Source organism: Orycteropus afer, unplaced genomic scaffold (assembly GCF_000298275.1).
Source record: "Orycteropus afer afer isolate SDZICR_OR568_19922 unplaced genomic scaffold, OryAfe1.0 scaffold00008, whole genome shotgun sequence".
NCBI classification, from domain to species: domain Eukaryota; kingdom Metazoa; phylum Chordata; class Mammalia; order Tubulidentata; family Orycteropodidae; genus Orycteropus; species Orycteropus afer.
Window position 1 is genome coordinate 13,112,970 of NW_006921595.1, and position 22,530 is coordinate 13,135,499.

Below are 22,530 nucleotides of genomic sequence, written 5' to 3' on the forward strand. Positions count from 1 at the left end.
AGTAACAATAAAATGCAGACAACATAAGAAAACATATAAGGCACTGAATGACTACTTTTGAGCAGTAAGTAAAATCTCACTGAAATTAAAAAATAGCTGAAATAAAAGGGTTCAAAGAAAAATTGAGGCTTTTAGGAGACAGGACCAAGAGGCAGAGATGGATAACAGGAGAGATAAGAAAACATTAGAGACTTCACTAGGAGTCTTATAGTTGAAAAACCACAATACTAACAATAAAGAACTGAGAAGACTCAGCTGAGAAGATACAGACAATGCCCTAAATGATAATTTTTTTAAAAAAGATACACACCAAGGTGCATTACTAGGAACTTTCAAAATGTCAGGGATTAGAAACAAAAAAAATCATAAAAGCCTCCAGAGAGGAATAACAAATCACATGAAAAGAAAATAATCAGATTGGTATCAGACTTCTCACTGGAAGGTATAAGATAATGGAGCCACAAGCTCCTTTAAAATTCTAACTAAAAATGATTTTCAACATAATTCTATACCCAGTTAAACTATCCTTTCAAGGTTTTACAGTAAAGATAAGTGATGTGTCAAGTTTCCAAATATTTACTGATTATATACTCTTTCTTAGAAGTTTTACAGTATATATTCCATAAAATAGGATAAATTAAGAAAAGGAAAGACTTTAAACCCAGGAAGATAGTGGTTGTAACATAGGAGAGGAATGAAAGGACTTCCTAGGATGATGGAGAAGGAAGTGCCAGGACAAAAACAGTTTCAGGCCTACAGAGCAAACAGTCCATGTTTGAATAGAAAGAAGGAAGGCTCTATGAAGACATTTCCCATGAATAAAACAAAAGCAACAGATTGTAAACAAAGTGGCAAACAAGGTGTTGACAAGTTAGGACTTAGTCTGTAAGTCAAGAAAAACTAAGCAAATGAAAACAATGAAGCAACTATTAGCTCCAAGCACCACACCATCCCCCCCTAGTTTACCCCACAATAAATAAATAAATAAACCCTTTAAAATTGTTGTTTAATAAAGAAAATGTTATCATAGTACACTACTAGGCTAAGTAAAATAAAATTTTAAAAAGTAAACACCAAGAACAAAGTACGTAAAAACTCTTGCATACAAAAATAGAGAAAGCATAAATAATTTTTACATTCTATCACATATGTTCTCATTAAGACCTGAAGTTAAGTGGCCCCCAGTTGTACAGCTAAGGAGAGCAGCAAAGGCTTAAATGTTCCTTCCTGGTTACGCAGTCTGATTCATTCTAAAAGGTTTTAAACCCGTGAGAAACTGGCTACATGATTAGGTTATAAGAGGATATAAAATCAACTTACTTATCACCATCTTAAGGCATTCTGGATTGTCTTGAATAAGTGGTTCAGCTTGTACTGTTTTACTTAAGAAATTCTTTGATATAAGAGGAAACCTGACTTTAGCAAGGATATCAACCATAAATGGCTGGCGATTAGGTTCATCGTATTTCAACCACCTGACTGCAGCATCATAAACCTAAGGGGAAAAACAGCATAGTAAAGTCCATGGATGGCAGCAACACTTCCAATTACCTATGTTTACTCTCACATTGCAGGCAGAGAACCTCAAAAAAGGGACAACCTCTTATTCCCAATATTTTATTAAAATACTTGCTTTCATCCCCAAACATATGCCTCTACTTTGGAACAGTTCATACGTTGCTCTAATGATTCTTGTAGGTAATTTGTTTCCTAAAATATATTACTACCACATAATGTAATTACAGGGAGGACATTGCATTTATGACTATTAATTAAACAAACAAAAGAAAAAAAACAAGGAAATACAGCTTCCTTTTTGGAAGGAGATCTGATGTGCATTTGTACTGAAAAAAATCTATTCTATGATAATTTCAACATATGCTTAATATGGTACCAAGAAAAAAGGTCAATTTCCCAAGAATAAACCCCAGGAAATATGAAGATCATGTATAATTTTATTTCAATCTTTTATTCCTGAATCATGAACTGACAGACATATATGTGTTCCAGAACCTTTAAGATATACAAATTCTATACTTAAAAAATAAATCACATAATATTATCTTTCAAAATAATACTGTAGCATTCATTTAACTGCAATGAATTAAGTCCAATTTATTAACATGCTTCAATTTACAAATCATTAAGCACATTAAAAACAAATCTATTATCTCATATACACACATATACCAGACTCTCATACATGTTTGAGCTGGTTAAGTAAGTTAATTATAGAGAAGTATTAATAAGTTACAAGTTCTAATCTCCTTAAGAGTTGTCCATGTATTTTTATGGGGATTGGTCTATTTTTTAAGTAAGTTTTTTTTTTTTTTTTTTAATTTAGAATAGTTTTAGATGTCTACCACTTGGTTGTCAGATTGGCCTGATAATCTAGGTTGCATATTGCTGTGATGCTGGAAGCTATCTCACCAGTATTTCACATACCAGCAGGGTCACCCAAGGTGGACAGGTTTTAGCAGAGTTTCTAGACTAAGACTAGCAAGAAGGACATGGTGATCTACTTCTGAAAACACTGGCCAGTGAAAACCTTATGCAGTGGAACACTGTTTGGTATAGTGCCAGATGATGAGCCTCTTAGGTTGGAAGGCACTCAAAATATAACTGGGGAAGAGCTGCCTCCTTAAAGTAGAGTCAACCTTAATGATGTGATGGAGTAAAGCTTTTAGGACCTTCATTTGCTGATGGGGCATGGCTCAAAATTAAGAAACAGCTGCAAACATCCAATAATAATCAGAACATGGAATATACAAAGTATGAACCTAGGAAAATTGGAAGTTGTCAATTATATAAAATGAAATGGAACGCACAAAGATCAATATTCTAGGCATTAGTGAGATGAAATGGACAAGTACTGACCATTTTGAACTGGCTAATCATATGGTCTACTGTGCCAGGAAAGACAAATTGAAGAGGAATGGGGTTTCATTCATCTTCAGAAAGAACCTTTCAAGATATATCCTAAAGTCTAAAGCTGTCAGTGATAAGAAAATATCCACATGCCTACAAGGAAGACCAGTTTATATGACTATTATTCACATTTACCTACCAACTACTAATGCCAAAGATGGAGAAATAGAAGATTTTTACCAACTTCTGCAGTCTAAAATTGATTGAACATGCAGTCAAGATCCACTTGTAATTGGAATGTGGACGTTGGAAATAGAAGGACCAGTAGCTGGAAGATATGGTCTTAGTGACAAAAATGATGCTAGAGATCACATGATAGAATTTTGCAAGACCAAAGACTTATTCATTACAAATGTTTTTCATACAACAACATAAACAGTGACTAGATTCATACTTCACATTTCATGGATCTTGCCAGATGGAATACACAGGAATCAAATCAACTACATCTGCTCAAAGGCAATGGAGAAGCTCCATGTCATCAGTCAGAAAAAGGCCAGGGACCAACTGTGGAAAAGACCATCGATTGCTCATATGCAAGTTTAAGCTGAAGCTGAAGAAAATTAAAAAAAGTCCATGAGAACCAAACTACGACTTTGAATATATCCCACCACAGTCTAGAGACCATCTTAAGGATAGATTTGATGTACTGAACAATAACTACTGAAGACCAGATGAACTATAGAAGAATATCATACACAAAGAAAACAAAAGTCATTAAAAAGACAGGGGAAAAAAAAAGTATTATAATGAAATGTGCAAAGACCTGGAGTTAGAAAACCAAAAGGAAATATGCTAAGCATTTCTAAAGCTGAAAGAACTGAATGAAAAATTCAAGTCTTGAGTTGTCATATTGGAGGATTCTATGGGCAAAACATTGAATGACACAAGAAAGTGTCAAAAGAAGATAGAAGGAATACACAGAGTCACTGTACCGAAAGGAACTGGTCTACCATTTTACGAGGCACATATAATCAAGAACTGATGGCAGTGAAGGAAGAAGTCCAAGCTGCCCTGAAGGCACTGGTGAAAAACAAGACTCCAGGAATTGCTGGAATACCATGGCGATGTTTCAACAAATGCATGCAATGCTGGAAGAACTCACTTGCTATGTCAAAAAATTTGATGACAGCTACTTGACCAAGTGTTTGGAAAAGATCCTTATTTGTGTCCATTTCAAAGAAGGGTGATTCAACAGAATCCAGAAATTATTGAACAGTATCATTAATATCACACACAAGTAACATTTTTCTCAAAATAATTCAAAACTGGTTGCAGCAGTACATACACAGAGAAGTGCCAGAAACTCAAGCTGAATTCAGAAGAGGATGTGGAATGAGAGATTATTATTGCTGATGTCAGATAGATCTTGGCTGAAAGCAGAGAATAACACAAAGATGTTTACTTGTGTTTTATTGACTATGTGAAGGCATTTGACTGTGTGGATCATAAATTACATATAACACTGCAAAGAATGGGAATCCCAGAACACTTATTGTACCCATGTGGAACCTATACACAGATCAAGAAGCAGTTGTTAGAACAGTGTAAGGTGATACTGCATGGTTTAAGATCAGGAAAAGTGTGAGGCAGAGCTGTATCCTTTCACCATACTTACTCAATCTGTGTGCTGAGCACATAATCTGAGAAACTAGACTATATGAAGAATAACATAGGATGAAGGTTAAAGACTCATTAACAACCTGTAATATGCAGATGACAAAATCTTGCTTGCCAAAAGCGAAGAGGACTTGAAGCACTTACTGATGAAAATCAAAGACTACAGCCTTCAGTATGGATTGCACTTCAACAAAAATCCTCACAACTGGACCAGTAAGCACCATCATGATAAACGGAGAAAAGGTTGAAGCTGTTAAGGATTTCATTTTACATCCATAGAAGCAGCAGTCAAGGTATCAAATGATGTATTGCATTGGGTAAATCTGCTGCAAAAGATCTCGTGTTCAAAAGCAAAGATGTCACTTTGAGGACTAAGGTACATCTGACCCAAGCCATGGTATTTTTAATGACTTCATATGTATGCGAAAGCTGCACAATGAATAAGGAAGACCAAAAAAGAATTGATGCCTTTGAATTATGGGATTGACAAAAACTACTGAATATACCATGGACTGCCAGAAGAATGAACAAATCTGTCTGGGAAACAGTATAGCTGCTTCATCACAGCACTATTCACAACAGCAAAGAGATGGAAACAACCTAATTCCTATCAATGGATAAATAAACTGTGGTACATATACAAAACGGAATACTATGCAACCCTATAATAATAATGTAGAATCTGCAAAACACCACATAATGTGGATAGACTTGAGACATTATGCTGAGTGAATTAAGTCAATCACAGAAGGACAAATATTGTATTAGTCCATTATCATAAAAAGTCAAGGAACGTTTTACACATAGAAGGAAATTTTCTTTGTTGGTTACCAGGGATGGGAGGGGAGGGGTGAGAAAATTCCTAGATAGGTTGGGAGGAAAAATTTGTAAATAAACCAAAGATTATTAGTGGTTATCAGGGATGAGGGGGAAAGGAAAAGCTCTTGTTTGGGGGGCATTGAGTTTATGCTAATAGGTGGGATATTTTGGAAAAGTTTAGCAACAATGGTGGCACAACATGAAAAAATATAATCAATGTCCCTGATTTGTAAATGTGGAAGTTATTGGCGAATGTCTTGTTGCATATGTTTTCACCACAATAAAAGCAAAAAGAAAAAAAGTAAAGCCACAACGTTTAGTAGTGAGGATGGTGAGACTTTGTCTTACGTTATCAGGAGGGACCAGTCCTAGGTGAAGGACATCATACTTGAAAAAGTAGAGAGGGTTGGGGGAAAAAGAGGAAGACCCTCTTTTTTTCCAGAGCAAGACGGACTGACCCAGTGGCTGCAACCATGGTCTCAAACAGCAATGATTGTGAGGATGGCACAGGACCCGGCAGTGTTGTGTTCTGTTGTACACAGGGTCGCTGGGAGTCAGAACTGACTCGATGGCATCTAACAACAAGTTTTAGATGTATAGAAAAGATGCAAAAATAGTATAAAGAACTCCTATATACCCTGCATCCCTTACTAATATGTTATATTAATATAATACATTCATCACAATTAATGAACCAATATTGATACATTATTAGTAACTAAAATTCATACTCCTTTCAAGGAGCCTTGGTGATGTAATGGTTAAGGGCTTGGCTGTCAAACAGAAAGGTAAGCGATTTGAATCCACTCAGTGGCTCAGCAGGAGAAAGACCTGGCAATCTCTTCCCATGAAGATTACAGCCTTAGAAACACTATGGGCCACTTCTACTCTGTAAAATGGGGTCATTATGAGTTGAAAACTGACTAAATGGCAGCAACCACTACCACCTTTTTTTTTTCTTTTTCAGATTATTTAGTTTTTATCTAAAGAAGTTATATCCTTGGGCCCCATACAGGATACAACATGACATTTAGTCATCATGTCACCACAGGCTCCTCTAGAATGTAACAGATTCTCAGACTCTCTTGGTATTGGTAATCTTCATAGTTTTGAGGAGCTCTGGTAAAGTATTTATAGAATGTCCTTCAACCTGGGTTTGTCTGATACTTTTCTCATGATTAAATTAAGGCTATGGTTTTTTAGGAGGAAGACTACAGTGGTGAAGTGCCATACCCATTACATTTCATCAAGGGTACATGCTATCAACATGACTTATCACCGATGATGTTAATCTTGACCATCTGGCTGAGGTGTTTGTTAGGTCTTTCAGCCTAAAGTTACTCTTTTCTTCCCTTTCCATACTGTATATAAGTCAACTAATTTTGAAAATTTAAATGACTTTTTTCTTTCTACCCAATCAGGACATCCACTTCCAACCTGCCAACTTTTAAATCAATACTATGAGCCATGGAAACCAGGCAACAAGAACATGGTTTAGTACAAACTTTTTATCTTTAAAACAAAAGTGACTCAAAGCATATGACTGTCTTACAGTACCTGCAGTAGTTGCTGGGTGGTATAAATGACGAAGCACTGGGCTCCTAGAAGAAAGGTTGAGGGTTTGAACCCAGCTAGAGGTATCTTGGGAGACAGACTTGGTGATCTGCTTCCAAAAGGTCACAGCCTTGAAAACCCTATGAAGCAGTTCTACTTTGCACAATGGAGTTGCCATGAGTTGGAACTGACTCCATAGCAACAAAAAAATAACAAGTAGTTTCCTATTGCTGCTGTTAACAAATATGGTAAGTTTAGTGGCTTAAAACAACACAAATTTATCTCACAGTTCCAGAAGTTAGAAGTCTGATGTGGGCTTCACTGCCCTAAAATTAAGGTGCTAGCAGGCTGTGTTCCTCTGGAGATGATAGGGGAGAATCCATTTCTTTGCCTTTTTCAGTTTCAAGTGGGCCCTTCCTCCATCTTCAAAGCCAGCAATAGCCAATCTAGTCTTTCTCACATTGCATCACTCTGACATAGACTCTTCTGCATCCCTCATCCATATTACATTCAGCCCAACCAGATAATAAATCTCTCCACCTCAAGATCCTTAACTAAATTATATCTGCAAATTTTGCCATGTAAGGTCATATACTCATGAGATCTAGGGATTAGGACATGGCCATCATTGGGAGAGACATTATTCTGCCTACCATGATATAATAGTTTTACCTTTACCAAAAGGCCTATCTCTCAATAGCCAGTCCTAATAAGCACCAAAGGTTTACTCCTCCTATAAAACAGACTTTGGAATTCCCTGTTTAGTGTTAAAATATATATTCTCTCCTAATGTGACTGTTTTCCTTGTATTCTCTTCAAACATTAGGTATAAAAGGTCAATAAGGACATTTTATTAAGGAAAGTATGGGGAGGCAATGTAGTCACCTGATCCTCTGCTCTCACAGTCAGAGTGTCCTGGTTGAGGAGGTGTGTTACTCGCTTAACATCAAGTTGTAGAAACTCATCAGTTTTGTAAACTTCAGTAAAATGCTGATGAATAAAGTCATCTGCAGTTGCTTTCAATTCGGGGCAGTCTAGGCACTCTGCTAGAACACTTATACCTAAACACAGGAAGAAAATAGTTCTTATAAAAATGAAATACACCTTGAAGATAAAGCATGACTTCAAGAAAATTAGACTGAATTTCAGAAATCTGATTATGCCTGATAAGAAAATTTACTATTCCCATACTTATTTTTTTTCTTTATTAACTACAATGATGAAATCACCAGTGAAAAGTTGAATAGTACCATGTTTCCCTGTAAAAAAATATTTGTTGTAGATTTGTGACACAAGTTAATGAAGCATTCTATTTCTAGTTTAAATTTTTTTTTTTAATACATCAGAAATGGGTACTCATGTACCCATTTTGTTTATACTGTGTTTTCAGTATCTATTGTTTTTAAGTATTTATTTTTCTCCTATATCTTATTACTGGCTGGCTGTCACTGTTGTCGAGCCTGATCCAACTCACAGCGACCCCTCCTTGGGTCTCCGAGGAAGTATCACTATGGAAGTAGATTACTCAACCTTCCTTCTGAGGAGTGGCTGGTGGGTTTGAACCACCAGCCTTCTAGTTAGCAGTCTAATGCCTCAGGCATTACGCCACCAGAACTCCCATAACTTATTAGTATAGTAAATTATATTTTTTAACATTGAGCCATTTTTGCATTTCTGAAATAATTTTCACCTGATCAAGAATTATTCTTTTTAAAAATACATTCATTGCTGGTTTTATTATTTTTAGTGTTTTTAAAAACCAGTGTTTTTAAGTAACACTGGCCTAAAGTGTCATATGTCTTTGCATGTATGTATGCACACATTCTTTGCCTGCTGTTGGTATCATGGCAATACTACTCTTGTAGAATGAGCTCGAAAGTTTTCTATCCTTACGTAATTTTAACTGTTGTAAATTATAGATAAGCATTAATATGTTCTTTGAAAGTCTGACAGAATAACCCATAAAGCCATCAAGCCTGCAGAATTCACTGGGAACAGACCTTCTTTCAACTGCTGCTGAGGTTACTAGTTTCAGGTTTTCTACTTTTGGTTTTTTGTGCTATGCTTTTATACCTATAGTTCAAATTCTTGATATCTGTGGTTTGATCTTTTCTTCCTGATGGGATTTGTTAAGTTTGCAACTATTCTATGCTCTTCTTTAATACAATTAGCTTTTGCTTTTCTGGTCAAATCTATAATCTATTAGTTTTTTCTATTTCATTGATTTACACTTTTAAGAGTATTTTCTTTTACTTTAATTGGGTATTTAAAATTATTTTTCCTACCTCCTTGAGAATACATGGTCAAAAAAAAGAGTAGCCAGTAACTTTATTTTCAATGTCTTTTTAAAAGTACTTTTCCAAATAACTCCTCAGTTAAATTTCTAAGTGTAGAGATTAGGGTGGTGGTGGTAGGGTAGCAACAGGTATCCTTCTGTGGTTAATTTCTGGTTTTACTGTACTATAATCAGAGAATGTGGCCTCTGCCTCTTCTCTTTTAGATTCTCAAGATTTTCTGTGGTTAGTGATCATTTATAAACACTCCAAAGATGCCTGAAAACATTCATATTTTCTGATTGCTGGATAAACATTCTGTGACATCTATCTAAGCAAGTTTGTGTTATTCAAATCCTTACACTTTTCCTAAGCCTTATGTTTGAGACTTCTGGGCAATTTTATGAATTACTCAATAGCCTTTCAATAAATTCCTCTTCTGTTGAAACCAGCACAAGTCGATTTATTTTGCTTGTAACTAAGAAGTCTGACTAGTACATCCCTTTCTTGGGACCTTTACCTCTCATGTGGTATAGTACTTCCCTCCATACTTTTCTCAGAAGGGATCTAGGTACATACATTATTATATCCTTGAAAAATCCCAAATAAATGATGTCTTAGAATAGAATCCTTTTTCCTCCTCTTATTATTTGCAAACCTTGTGCTACTATCTTCTAACTTTGTGTTGTTGTTGTTGTTACGTGCTGTCAAGTTGGACGCGACTCATAGCGACCCCTCCTTGGGTTTCCAAGGCAGTATCACTACAGAAGTAGATTGCCCCATCTTCCCTCTGAGGAGTGGCTGCTGGGTTTGAACTGCTAGCCTTCTGGTTAGCAGTCAAGTGCCTTTAGGCACTATGCTACCAGAGCTCCTAACTTTGTGTTACAGATAAGAAATTATTACTATTCCAATTCTCCTTCTTTTCTAAGTAACCTGCTGTATTAGTTACCTACTGCTGCAAGACAATTCCAAAACTTAGTGGCTCAAAATAATGAAAATGTATTATTTCTCACAATTTTATAAGCTCAGGTGAGTGGTTCTTCTAGTCTAGGGTGGCTTGGCTGATCTCTGCAGTAAGCTAGTTGCTTGGCTGGGACTGGATGGTATAGAAAGGCCTCATTCACATATTTGGTAACAGGCAGGCTGGTTGGTCCAGGAGGCCTCCACTAAGATAGCTCATCTCTGTTCCTAGGCTTCTTTTCAAGAGCTCCCAAAACAAAGGACGGCAAGCAGCTTTTAAGCCTCTGCTCATGTCACATTTGCTAATGCCCAATGAGATAAAGCAAGTCACATGGCTAAGCCCAAGTCACACTGCAAAGGGGTGTATACATAGGGAGGGAAAGAATTTGTCATCATTTTTAAAAATATTTTCTCTTTGAAAAGTTTATAAATTCTACCTTTTTCCCCCTATTTATTGTGGTACATAAACTTATTATCAGTGGCAGTACATTTATAGTGTTGTCCCACCATTACCACTATCTAGCTTCACAACATTTTCATCATCCCAAATGTAAGTTCTCTCTTGATCTTTGGAAGTAGGAGCTCTGGTAGCATAGTGCCTAAGGCACTTGACTGCTAACCAAAAGGTTGGTAGTTCAAACCCGCCAGCCACTCCTCGGATGGAAGATGGGGCAATCTACTTCTGTAGTGATACTGCCTCGGAAACCCAAGGAGGGGTCGCTATTAGTCAAGTCCGACTCGATGGCACACAACAACAACAACAACAGGGCTCAGTATGACTTAATTTTTTTAAGCGCAAGTAAGTTCTCTTCTATTATTTCTTCAATTACTGCTTTTGTTACATCTGTTCCTTCCAGGACTTCTATTTCACACTAGTGTCCCTGTATCTTTCTTTCTATCCAGAAGCTCCCCTGCAACCTGTTCACTGTGGGTGATCCTACTGGTATTGAAATACCTGTGGTATAGCTTCCAGCATCATAGCAACAGGCAAGCCACTACAGTATGACAAATTGACAGATGGGTGGTGAGTAGAAGGACTAGCAAGAAAAGCATGGCAATCTACTTCCAAAAATTAGCCAGTGAAAACCTCATGGATCACAACAGAGTAATACCCAACTCACTTGCTTCGGAAATATCATTAGAAAGGATTAATCACCAGAAAGGATGTCATATTTGGTGAAGCAGAGGGCCAATGAGGGCCTGGGGGACCCTCTGTGAGAAGCACTGGCATATAGCTGCCATGACTCAAATATGCTGGTGACTGTGAGGATGACAAAGAGCCAGGCAATGTTTCATTCTGTTGTACATGCGAATGACATGAATTGGAGTCTACTTGATGGCAACTAACAACAACAATCTTCCTTCCATATCTTTTATCTTTTCACTAATGGTTCCCATTTCTTTGAACTACTGTTTATATCATAAGGTAGTTCGTCCTGGTTTATCCTCTTTAGTAAGTTTTTTAGTAGTATCCTTTTTACTTTTCAATTGAACTGAATTTTAAAACTGGAAAATCATTTTTCCCCCCTTCAAATGCATCCTTTCTATTTCTTACATTAAATTTGTTTATAGGAGCCATTCATTTTGCCTGTTTAGCTTGGTTTTCTCTCCTTGAAACTACTGGGTTTCCTTCAACTTTGTGATCTTTGCTCAATTCTATAAGCTGGCCTAGGTTTCTCTAGCACTTGTGGAAGTCAGACTGTTGTGAGCTCCTGGATGGCAGAGAACTGACAGAGTTCTTCTCCAACTGGCTCCCAGGGAATGCCACACCCAGGGCTATACACAAAGCAGGCAGAAGTGGTTACCTTGGGTACTGAGTGGCTGCCCAGACTCAATAGGCTGGGCCACTGGCTTCACCTAAGTTTTGGCCAGGTTTTAGGCTGCTGGGCTATCCTCCCTCCCAGCTTTGTAAACAATGATGACAGAAGCTGTCTCTAGATAAAACCCCTAAATGATTTCCTCAGAAATCCAAAGCCCTAGATGTGCCTAGCACTAACTGCAGGGGCTTTCTGCCTCTACATTTACGCTCTACTTCAGCTGTTTTTCTTTCTAACTGAATCAAAAAAGTAAGAAATTTAGAGAGCTAGGGAGTTAGAAAAGTATACTTAAGGCATTATCTTCCAAGATTTTCTTTAAATAATTACCTTCTTAGAATACATTTTATAAGAATATTTGCCCACAAAGGTGGAAATAAACTTAGATCTCAGTAATACTGAATTTTATTGATAAATAGAGCCCAAACTATGGCCCAGAAAGACGGGAACTCATCCAAGTCTGTCTCTGCTGCATATACGAGATTGGAAGCTAGTTTTTTATGTTCTAATATAGTGATCTTTTCAATATGTAGATTCATGGCCTTTGAAGGCAGTATATTCACCTGCATAGTTGTTTCCCTTCCAGTTTCCATCCAGTCTAATTCCGTCTCTGGATACCAGGCCAAGTCTCATTCTTAAACCTTTCTGCCTGGCTTCCCCACCCCACCAGCTGCCATCAAGTCAATTCTGACTCATGCAGCCCCAGGTGTGCAGGGGCAGAACTCCATGGGGTTTTCAGTGGCTGAGTTTTTGGAAGAAGATTGCCAAGCCTTTCTTCCCAGGTGCCTCTGGGTGGACAACATTATCTGAATTCCAATAACAGCTCCTCCATATACTAGCTATGTGACATCTCAGGCAAGTTATATAACCTTAAATTTCCTCGACCATGAAGGAGGAGATGATGTGCCTGTGAGGATTAAATGAGATGATCCAAGTAAAATATCTTGTACAGACTTTGGCATATCATAAGTGCTTAGGTAAAAGTAAACATTCATATTTATGTTACCATATACCACACCACCACCAAACGCAATCCTTACTCCTTCCCTACATACATGAAAACCTATTATTAAAGTCATATTATATTCTGGAAAATGTTGATAGAACATTTAGTGGGCCTATTGCTGCCTAGGTTAATTAATATGTATGTCCCCAAGCTCCTCTTAAAATTCATTATTAGAAAATGTTCTAGTGAGCAAGAATGAGGATCCTTCTGACCATTTTCTTTTTTCTTTGTTAAAATACCCATCTGATTTCTTACCAAGACAATTTGAAGCATCAACTTGTTCTTTCAAAAAATCAACACACATTTTCTTCACAGGTTCAATTTGATACTGGTTTGCTGCATCTAACAAAGACTGCACATTGTTGCTATTCACAGAAATCCTGCAAATTAAAGTGAATATTAATTTTCCACAATTTTTTATTATTACCACGTAACATATTCTACTAGCACTGGAAAAAAACAAAATTAAAGATTTCATTCCTAGAATTAGTATAGTACAGAGTTCTCGAGCTCCTCTGTCCTTGCAGTGCTTCATGCTGAAGAATTTGGAGCATGTCAGTTACTAGAAGGCTTTGCCATAATAGATGCCAACATATTCCTCTAAAACAAAAATGATTCTTCTTAACTCACCTCGCAGTATAAGCAAATTCCACAAGTTGTTCAATAATGTCAGGTTCAGCATCTTTGAGTTCTACTTCAAATGATTTTGATTCAAGCATGTTAGCTAAAATCAAAAGAAGAAACATAAATGTCATTAGTACTAACACTAGTTTAACAGAGGCTCTAGAGCACTTGACGCCATGTTAAATAAGGAGAATAACAGGATGAATTTCTCTGAAAGAAAGTATATTAGAAAGCCATATATTTCTATAATAAATGCAAATTCATTCTCTACACTTGAGATGTGCCTTAAATGAAAATAATCTAAGAAATTAGCGTTGCAGTGGTATGTGCTGTTGAGATTTCTTACTTATGGTGATCCCATGTGATAGAGAGTAAAACTGCTCTATAGGGTTTTCTAGACTGTAATCTTTATGGAAGCAGACTGCCAGTTCGTTCTCCTGCAGAGTCACTGGGTGGGTTTGAACTGCTGACCTTTCAGTTAGTAGCAAAGTTCTTAACCACTGTGTCACCAGGGCTCCTTCTTAAAAAAAAAAAAAAAAAAAAAAAAAGCACAAGTAGACAGTCATAAAACTAGAGTTAGTTTTTTCTCCACTTTCTAAAATAATTTAGTAGCACTCTTTTAAATTGCCATTAGCAAAGTTCTTCTGATGTAGCCTGAATAAACCTATATGAACAATGGCAACTATACGTAAGTTATCTACAGCCTGCAAATCTCTCATAACTCCTAAAAACCTTGGTAGGTAGTCAGTACACCAAAGAGAAAACCTGAGGCAGATAAACTATAACTTGATCAAACTCATTAGCAGTACTAAGCAGAAGAACGAGAACCTGGACCCAGTTTTTCAACTCCAAATCTAGGGTTCTTCCTAGTATAGTAAAACCTGTGAAAGACAGAACTTATGTAAGGTAGAAATCTGTCACAGAGGGAAAACTCAAATATTTTCCACTAAAACAAGTGGTAGAAAAGTGGTGAGAATGCATCCTGCCAAAGGTGGAAAACTTGCAAGACTCAGAAAAACAGGGCTGTCCTGCGGAGTTCCAGCTCTCAAGGTTTCACTGTATAAGCTATATCTCATTTCTTTTATTAGTTTACTTTGCTAAATAAAATGTCATGAGATTTATCTGCTGTTTTACCTTTCCATCAGAGGTTAAGAAGAAAACCTCAAGCATTCAAGTAGAAGCCATATCTCCATCAATAAGGCATTTGGCCCTTAGGTCTAACTTAAGGACATTTTCCTTTTGATCAGTTATCATGATGACCACTTTTCAACTTCTTTACTCTTCTATGGCTTTAAGTGCTTAAGTGCTTTAAAAACTAGGGAAATAGCATATTTTCATATAGTGGCCAAAGAAAAAATAATCACATGTTTTACCTAAAGATACTTACTTGTGAACATTAAGTTAAAAAAATGACTGGCTGCAGCAAGGACAACACGATGAGCAGGTATCTTTCTTTCCTGGACCATGAGGATCACATCACACAAAGTTTTCTAATTAAAAGAGAAATACATAAAATCAAAAGGGGCCCACTAGGCCTAGGAATACATATAAAACAGGGGCTTAGCAAATGCTTTACCTCAATTTTCTATTTAAATCTGGTCTTTTTACAGGAATTTATTTATAATATAAGACATATGTAGGAAGGACTTACAGAGCTGTTATTACCTAGTATCAAAATTTGGCACTGAGTTCAAATAGTCGGGGGCGGGGGAGGAAAGAAAAGTTTCTTATAATCAGAAAGGAATAAGTTTACTAACCATTTAGGGAAGTCAAAGATTTTTTAAAAGTAACTTTGTATTGTGATTTGGGTTAAAGTTTACAGAGCAAATTGGTTTTCCATTCAACAATTCACATGCGTTTTGTTTTGTGACACTGATTGCAATTCCCCTAGCATGACAGCACCTTCTCATCTGCTCTCTGTGTGTACTCTTTCCATTCCTGATTTGGTATTCCAATTTATTTAGACACAGATTATAAAATAATTCCATACAATTTTATGGGGGGTATTATATGACACAATGACAATGTCCTTGAGTTTTTCAAACTCAACAATCTGCTTTTGTATGATTTTTTTTCCCCAATTATCTATCCCTGATAAAATTCTGAGCATACTTTGTCTTTCCAAAGAAAGTAGCCTTCCACAGATCTAACTTGAAAGAGAAACAACTCAGAATACATAGTGGATGAACCAAATGTTCTGGGCAATCTTTTCTTACAAACACTTCTCTCAAATGCATTTCTGAAGGGAGCTGGATGACAGCCAATTTAAAATTTCTGATCAAGGCCAAAGCGGCTGCTGAAAGAAAGCAGACCTGGATTCAATATTTAATTAAAAGGTTGGAAAAATAGAATATTAGAGGAAAAACGTTTAAGGCTACTGGAACCCCTAAAGATGAATTTCAAGGAAAAATAAATGATATCCTTTTTGTCAAATGAAATTTCAATTTCATAGTGAAGTTAAAGAAATAGTGTACAGGTTAGGCTTGCAGAAAATTTGTTGCCTACAAAGTGTTAAGGACTATGGTAAACCAAACCAAACCAAACTCACTGCTGTTGAGTAGGGTCCAATTCATAGCGACCCTCCTTGGATTTCCGAGACGGTATCACTATGGAAGTAGATTGCCCAACCTTCCTTCTGAGGAGTGGCTGGTGGGTTTAAACCACCAGCCTTCTGGTTAGCAGTTAAATGCCTCAGGCACTATGTCACCAGAGCTCCCAAGGACTATGGTAGGCACTGGGAATACAAGGCAAATAATATATTCACAGTAAAAAAAAACAAACAATCTTTTATCATTCACACATCTAAACATGGCTTAGTACATCAGAGCATAAGGCATTTTGCACATTTTAAGTATTTTACTGAAACTATTAATGTAGTTTTTGATAGATACACATCATTGTTATTTCCTACTTTTATTACTTCATGAATAAAAATCTGACTAAGTAAACAATGTTTAGAATAAGAAGGGAAAATGGGGCCCAAATAGTAGACTAACAGATGAACAAAAGTTCATTTTTACAGACTATTTGAAGATTTTATTATAAGGGCTATAGGCTTATGTTTAGAAATTATATGTAGATTAGTCATAGCTAAAGCTATTTTTAAGGGCCACTGGTCCCTGGTGGTACAGGAATTAAGCACTCAGCTACTACCCAAAAGGTTGGCAGTTCAAACCCACCAGCTGCTCCATAGAAGAAGGATGTGGCGGTCTGCTTCCATAAAGATTACAGCTTTGAAAACCCTATGGGACAATTCTACTCTGTCCTATAGGGTCACTATAAGTTGGAATTAACTTGACAGCAATGGTTTCTGTAAAAGCTAATTTTATCCCCATAGTGTCTTGAATTTTGAAATTTTTATTACCTTTGATTTATACTCTGAGTACAGAGTAGGCACAGTTCTCAGGTGATTTTGCCCCATACCACATCAAAACCACACTGTGTGCTTACTACCAAAACAAGCTGATCAAGTTGCTTAGAAGAAAGGGAGAAGAAAAGGAAGGAAGGGCAAATTGATGGAGTATCAAACAAATCAGATCATAAAGTTCACATAGGGAAGAAATCTATGGCTGCTGATGAGAAGTTGCAGAAAACGTAGGGCTCCACTCCTCGGAAGGAAGGTTGGGCAATCCTACTTCCGTAGTGATACTGCCTCGGAAACTCAAGGAGGGGTCGCTATGAGTCGGGTTTAACTCGACGGCACATAACAACAACAACAAACTGAAATTTAGGAGCTTTGGTGGCATAGTAGTTAAGGCATTTGACTGCTAACCAGAAGGCTGGCAGTTCAAAACCACCAGCCACTCATTGGAGGGAAGGTTGGGCAATCTACTTCCGTAGTGATACTGCCTCGGAAACCCAAAGAGGGGTCGCTATGAGTTGGGTCCGACTCGATGGCATACAACAACAACAACAAACTGAAATTCAACAACCTTTTCCAAGGCATACACAGGAACAGGGAGCTTTATTAGAGCAAATTTATAGAAGTTAGGGAAACAAGAGACATCTTTGAATGCCACTGATTCAATCTAACATTAATAATCTCCAGCTGGATATCAATGTTGTATGTATGTGGGGGGGAGGTGGTATAAGACAGAAGGAATCTTTTGTATCTAAATGGTTCATTCATTTAACTATACCACAATGGATTGATAGGTTTCAAAAAGAGATGGAGCTGACCTAGAAAGAGAGGTCCTTTCTGCTTTCTGTCATCTGGGAAAGAGGTGTGTATCCACAGACAGGAGATGAGAAGGGACAGAGATCTCTGTAAACTGGAGAACGTGAGAGATAAGAAGTCCTATGTGAGATGAAGGGTGGTAAACTTAAAAACAAACAAACACAACAACCCAATTTTTAGACAATACATGTTCACTGGATAAAACTTGAGAAAGAAACAAAGAAACTTTGCAATCATTCTATTCATATTCCTGTTTATGTAATACATACACATAATACAAATATCTTTTTATTTATTATTTTCACCTTTAAATCTTTGTTGTTGTTGTTATGTGCTGTGGAGTTGGACCCGACTCATAGAGTCCTCTCCTTGGGTTTCCGAGGTGGTATTACTACGCAAGAAGATTGCCTAACCTTCCCTCTGAGGAGTGGCTGGTGGGTTTGAACCGCCAGCCTCCAGGTTAGCAGTCAAGTGCCTTAGGCACTATGCTACCGGAGCTCCTTTAAATCTTTAGGCATCTCTTAAAACAGCAAATATTTTGTGTGACTTAATTTGTAGTTAATCTCACCATCTAAGATTATTTTTAGTAGGGTATAGTTTAATCCTTTGATATTTATTATTGATAACTTAAGTTTTATTTTCCAGTAATACATCAGACATAAGGTTTTAACTGGCCAAATTTTTCAGAAGTGGGTCATTAACAACCTGTGATATGCAGATGATATAACCTTGCTTGCTAAAAGTGAAGAGGACTTGAAGTATTTACTGATGAAGATCAAAGACTATAGCCTTCAGAATGTATTATATCTCAACATAAAGAAAATGAAAATCCTCCCAATTGGACCAGTAAACAACAGCATGATAAATGGCGAAAAGATTGAAGTTGTCAGGAATTTCATTTTACTTAGATCCACAATCAACCCTCCTGGAAGCAGCAGCAGTCAAGAAATCAGATGTCATTGCACTGGGCATATGTATTGCAAAAGCGCTCTTTAAAGTGTTAGGAATCAAAGCAATCACTTTGAAGACTAAGGTGAGCCTAACTGAGGCCATGGTACTCTCAATTACCTCATATGCATGTGAAAGCTAGACAATGAATCAGGAAGACTGAAGAAAAGTTGAAGGAGGTTTGGTGGTGTAGTACCAAAAAACAAACAAACAAACCAAACTTACCACCATCGAGTGAGATCCAACTCATAGCAACCCCTCCTTGAGTTTCTGAGGTGGTATTACTACAGAAGTAGATTGCCCAGTCTTCCTTCTGAGGAGTGGCTGGTAGGTTTGAACCACCAGCCTTCTGGTTAACAGTCAAATGTCTTAGCAGTAGGGATGCCTTTAAACTGTGGTGTTGGCAAAGAATACTGAAAACACCAAAAACTGCTAGAAGAACAAACAAATCTGTTCTGGAAGAAGTTCCGCTGGAATGCTCCTTGGAAGTGAGAATGAGTAGACTTCGTCTCACTTACTTTGGTCATGTGGTCAGAAGGGACCATTCCTTGGAGAAGGATATCATGCTTGGTAAAGTAGAGGGTCAGTGAAAAAGGGGAATACCCTCAACAAGATGGAATGACACAGTGGCTACAATGATAGGCTTAAGTATAGCAAGGATTGTGAGGCAGATGCAGGAACGGGCAGTGTTTCATTCTATTGTACCTAGGGTTGCTATGAGTTTGAGCCAACTGGATGGCACCTAACAACAAGGTTTCATTTTACCTGTTTTCTTTTTTATCCTACTTACCATGCTTCCTTGCTGCCCCCCCCCCTTTTTAAACTGCCAACTGCTATTTTGATCTCATTTTCTTTGTACTTTTTTCTTCCTTTACAGACTTATTTACACATCTATCAAATATTTGCAACCATATCCAGCAGGGCATTTAATTAATATTCTAGGAATATAAAGGAGGGAGGGTTCAAGACTGCTAATGGAAGGCTGGCAGTTCAAACCCACCAACCACTCCTTGGAAGGAAGATTGGGCAATCTACTTCCCGTAGAGATACCACCTTGGGAACCCAGGGAGGGGTTGCTATGAGTCAAATCAATTTGACAGCAGTGAGTTGGAGGTTTTTTTTTTTTGGTTTTCAAGAACAGTATTTCATTCAAATAATTAATCACATTAGTTTAGAAGAAAAACTTCCTGGAAAAAAAACTTCAATAAATGCCAAAAATGTATTAGGTAAAATTAAAAATTCCTGAGACTGCTAATAAATAGAAATAAAACAACAAATCTTTATGCTTAAGGTCATTCACCATAAACCAACAGCAAACATCACATTTAATGGTAACACACAAAAGGCCTTCTCATTCAAGTTTGAAACAAAGTGTACATATTCTTTCCAAACACTAATATTGAACATTGTTCTAATATTTGTAGCTAAACTCAAAACTCACTGCTGTGGAGTCCATCTGACTCATAGTGACCCCTCCTTGGGTTTCCCAAGCAGTATCACTATGGAGGTAGATTGCCCAACCTTCCTTCGAAATTTGTAGCTAAATCAGTATGAAAATAAGGATAAATTAACTTCATATTTGTGGAACTAGTAAGAAAAATCAGTAAGATGGACAGATGAAACAAGATCAATACAAAAAAGCAATCAGTTATTCTACAAGGAGCTCTTGGGAGTCTGGTAGCGTAGTGCCTAAGGCATTTGACTGCTAACCAGAAGGCTGGCGGTTCAAACCCGCCAGCCACTCCTAGGAAGGAAGGTTGGGTAATCTACTTCTGTAGCGATACTGCCTCGGAAACCCAAGGAAGGGTTGCTATGAGTTGGATCCAACTCTACGGCAGTGTATTTGGTTTTGGTTTTTGGATAAGGAGCTCTGGTAGTACAATGATTAAACACTTGACTGCTAACCCAAAGGTTGGTGGTGTGAGCCTAACTGCCATTCTGCTCCATGGGAGAAAAGACCTGGTGATCTGCTCCTGTAAATTAATGAGTTAATTTGTGGTGTAGTGAATTACTTGGTATGGCTTTTCTAGCCAGTCTCCGTGATTCCCACCAGTTCACTGGGTGGGACCATGCAAATAAGGTATATGGAACCCTAATGTGCAGATTGGTTAGTTTTGTCATTCTGCTAGGCTTAAAACAATCCTTCCTAGAGGCAGAAGAGAGATCTCACTGCCATCAAGAGAGAAGAGCATAAGGCAGAGTGGAGCACGTCCTTAGACCCGAGATCCCTGCGCTGGACCTCCTTGGCAGAGAGACAGCAGAGACCACCAGCAGAGGTACAGTAGCAATGGAACCAAGAGGCATGAGACAGAGCAGCGGGCTTGCCTGCCCATGGAGGGAGAAAACTGAGTGCCTTTGGGCAGAAGGCTTGCTGGAGGAGTGGGGTACATGTAGGTGTACCTATCAGCAGAGCTAAAAGGGCTTTGTAACACTTGCCCAAACAGGACAGAGGCCAGGCCGAGAGGCCAAGGGCCAGAGAGGTATGCCTGAGGGCACCGTAGAAGGGAGACTGTCCTGATCAAAGAATTGTATCCTGAGACCATTCCTGAACCTGAATTGTAACCTGTTACTTCCCTGATAAAGCCCTTAATTGTGAGTACTGTCTTTGAGCTCTGTGTAGCCATTGGAATGAATTATCAAACCCAGCAGAGAAGTAAGTAGTGAGTGTTGTGGGAGGGATGGCTGGTGTCAAAACTGGTAAAAAGGTTGGAGGGTGACATGTTTGACGTCATAGGAAGTAGCCTTGGGATGCTGATGGTGATTCTGTCTCCCTCTTGTGAAGTTAGAGGAGGTCAGAAAATGCCACCCCCATGCTCTTTTTGCACAACTAAGACAGTTCTCTCAGAAAGAGCCTGGATCTAGACAAATTTTTAAAGATTTCCTCCTAAAGCTCAATGAAATAATTAAAGGGCCACCTTTAAAGGCTGGGCCAGTTACAATAAATGATTATAGTAAATAAACTAAGATAGATTTGAAAAGGGGAGAGGAAGAGGATCGGCTAAAGAGTATTTTGTGCATTATTAAGTAATTTCCAAGGAAATATAGGTAGGAAAGGAGATCTAGGTGGCACAAACAATTAAGCGCTAGACTACTAACTGAAAGGCTGGCAGTTCAAACCCACTCAGAGGTGCCCTGGGAGATAGGCCTTGAGATTGCTTCTGAAAGATCACAGGCTTGAAAATCCTATGGAGCAGTTCACTCTGCATATATGGGGTGGCCACATGGCAGAACTAACAACGCAGGTGGGAAGACAGGAGTGGTACAGTGGTTAAGTACTTGGCTGCTGACTGAAAGGCTGGTGGTTCAAATCCACCAGCTGCTCTGTGAAAGAACGATGTGGCAGTTTGCATCTATAAAGATTTAAGCCTTGCAAACCCTATGGGGCAGATCTACTCTGTCCTACTGGGTTGCTGTGAGTCAGAATTGACTCGATGGTAACGAGTTTTTGGTGAGGTATAACTGGGAAGTTTGTGGAAATAAGACTCTAACGAACAACACTAGGCCACATTAAAGGGAAGCCAAATAACCCAAATAAAATCAAGGGCTAAGTTAGATGCTGGACTTCCCCTACTGAATGTGGTAGAAGCTGGCAGTAACTGAATCAATCCTGAACACATGGACTCAGCATTTTCTGTGGTATGGGCAATCTATTAAGAAGGCACTAGAGAAAGGCATATGCTAGTAAAATAAACATCTGGAAAAGAAAGCAAAGTATTCTGATCTAAATAATATTAGTTATACATGAAGTAGAAATGGAAAGCTAGGATTATTGTTAAGCAGGTTAACAACTCAGCTGGGGCTGTCTGA

General features: G+C 37.9%; 1 protein-coding gene across 1 annotated transcript in view; it reads right to left on the reverse strand.

Moving 5' to 3' along the window:
- The window catches only part of KLHL7 (kelch like family member 7), a 76,569-nt gene that overhangs the window by 32,997 nt on the left and 21,042 nt on the right, over window positions 1-22,530 (reverse strand). The window contains exons 2-6 of the mRNA XM_007945939.2: window positions 14,986-15,088; window positions 13,605-13,698; window positions 13,230-13,354; window positions 7,807-7,982; window positions 1,321-1,495 (exon numbers count right to left, since the gene is read on the reverse strand). Of these exons, the coding sequence (XP_007944130.1) occupies window positions 1,321-1,495; window positions 7,807-7,982; window positions 13,230-13,354; window positions 13,605-13,698; window positions 14,986-15,088 (673 nt within the window). The remainder of the gene's footprint in view (window positions 1-1,320; window positions 1,496-7,806; window positions 7,983-13,229; window positions 13,355-13,604; window positions 13,699-14,985; window positions 15,089-22,530) is intronic.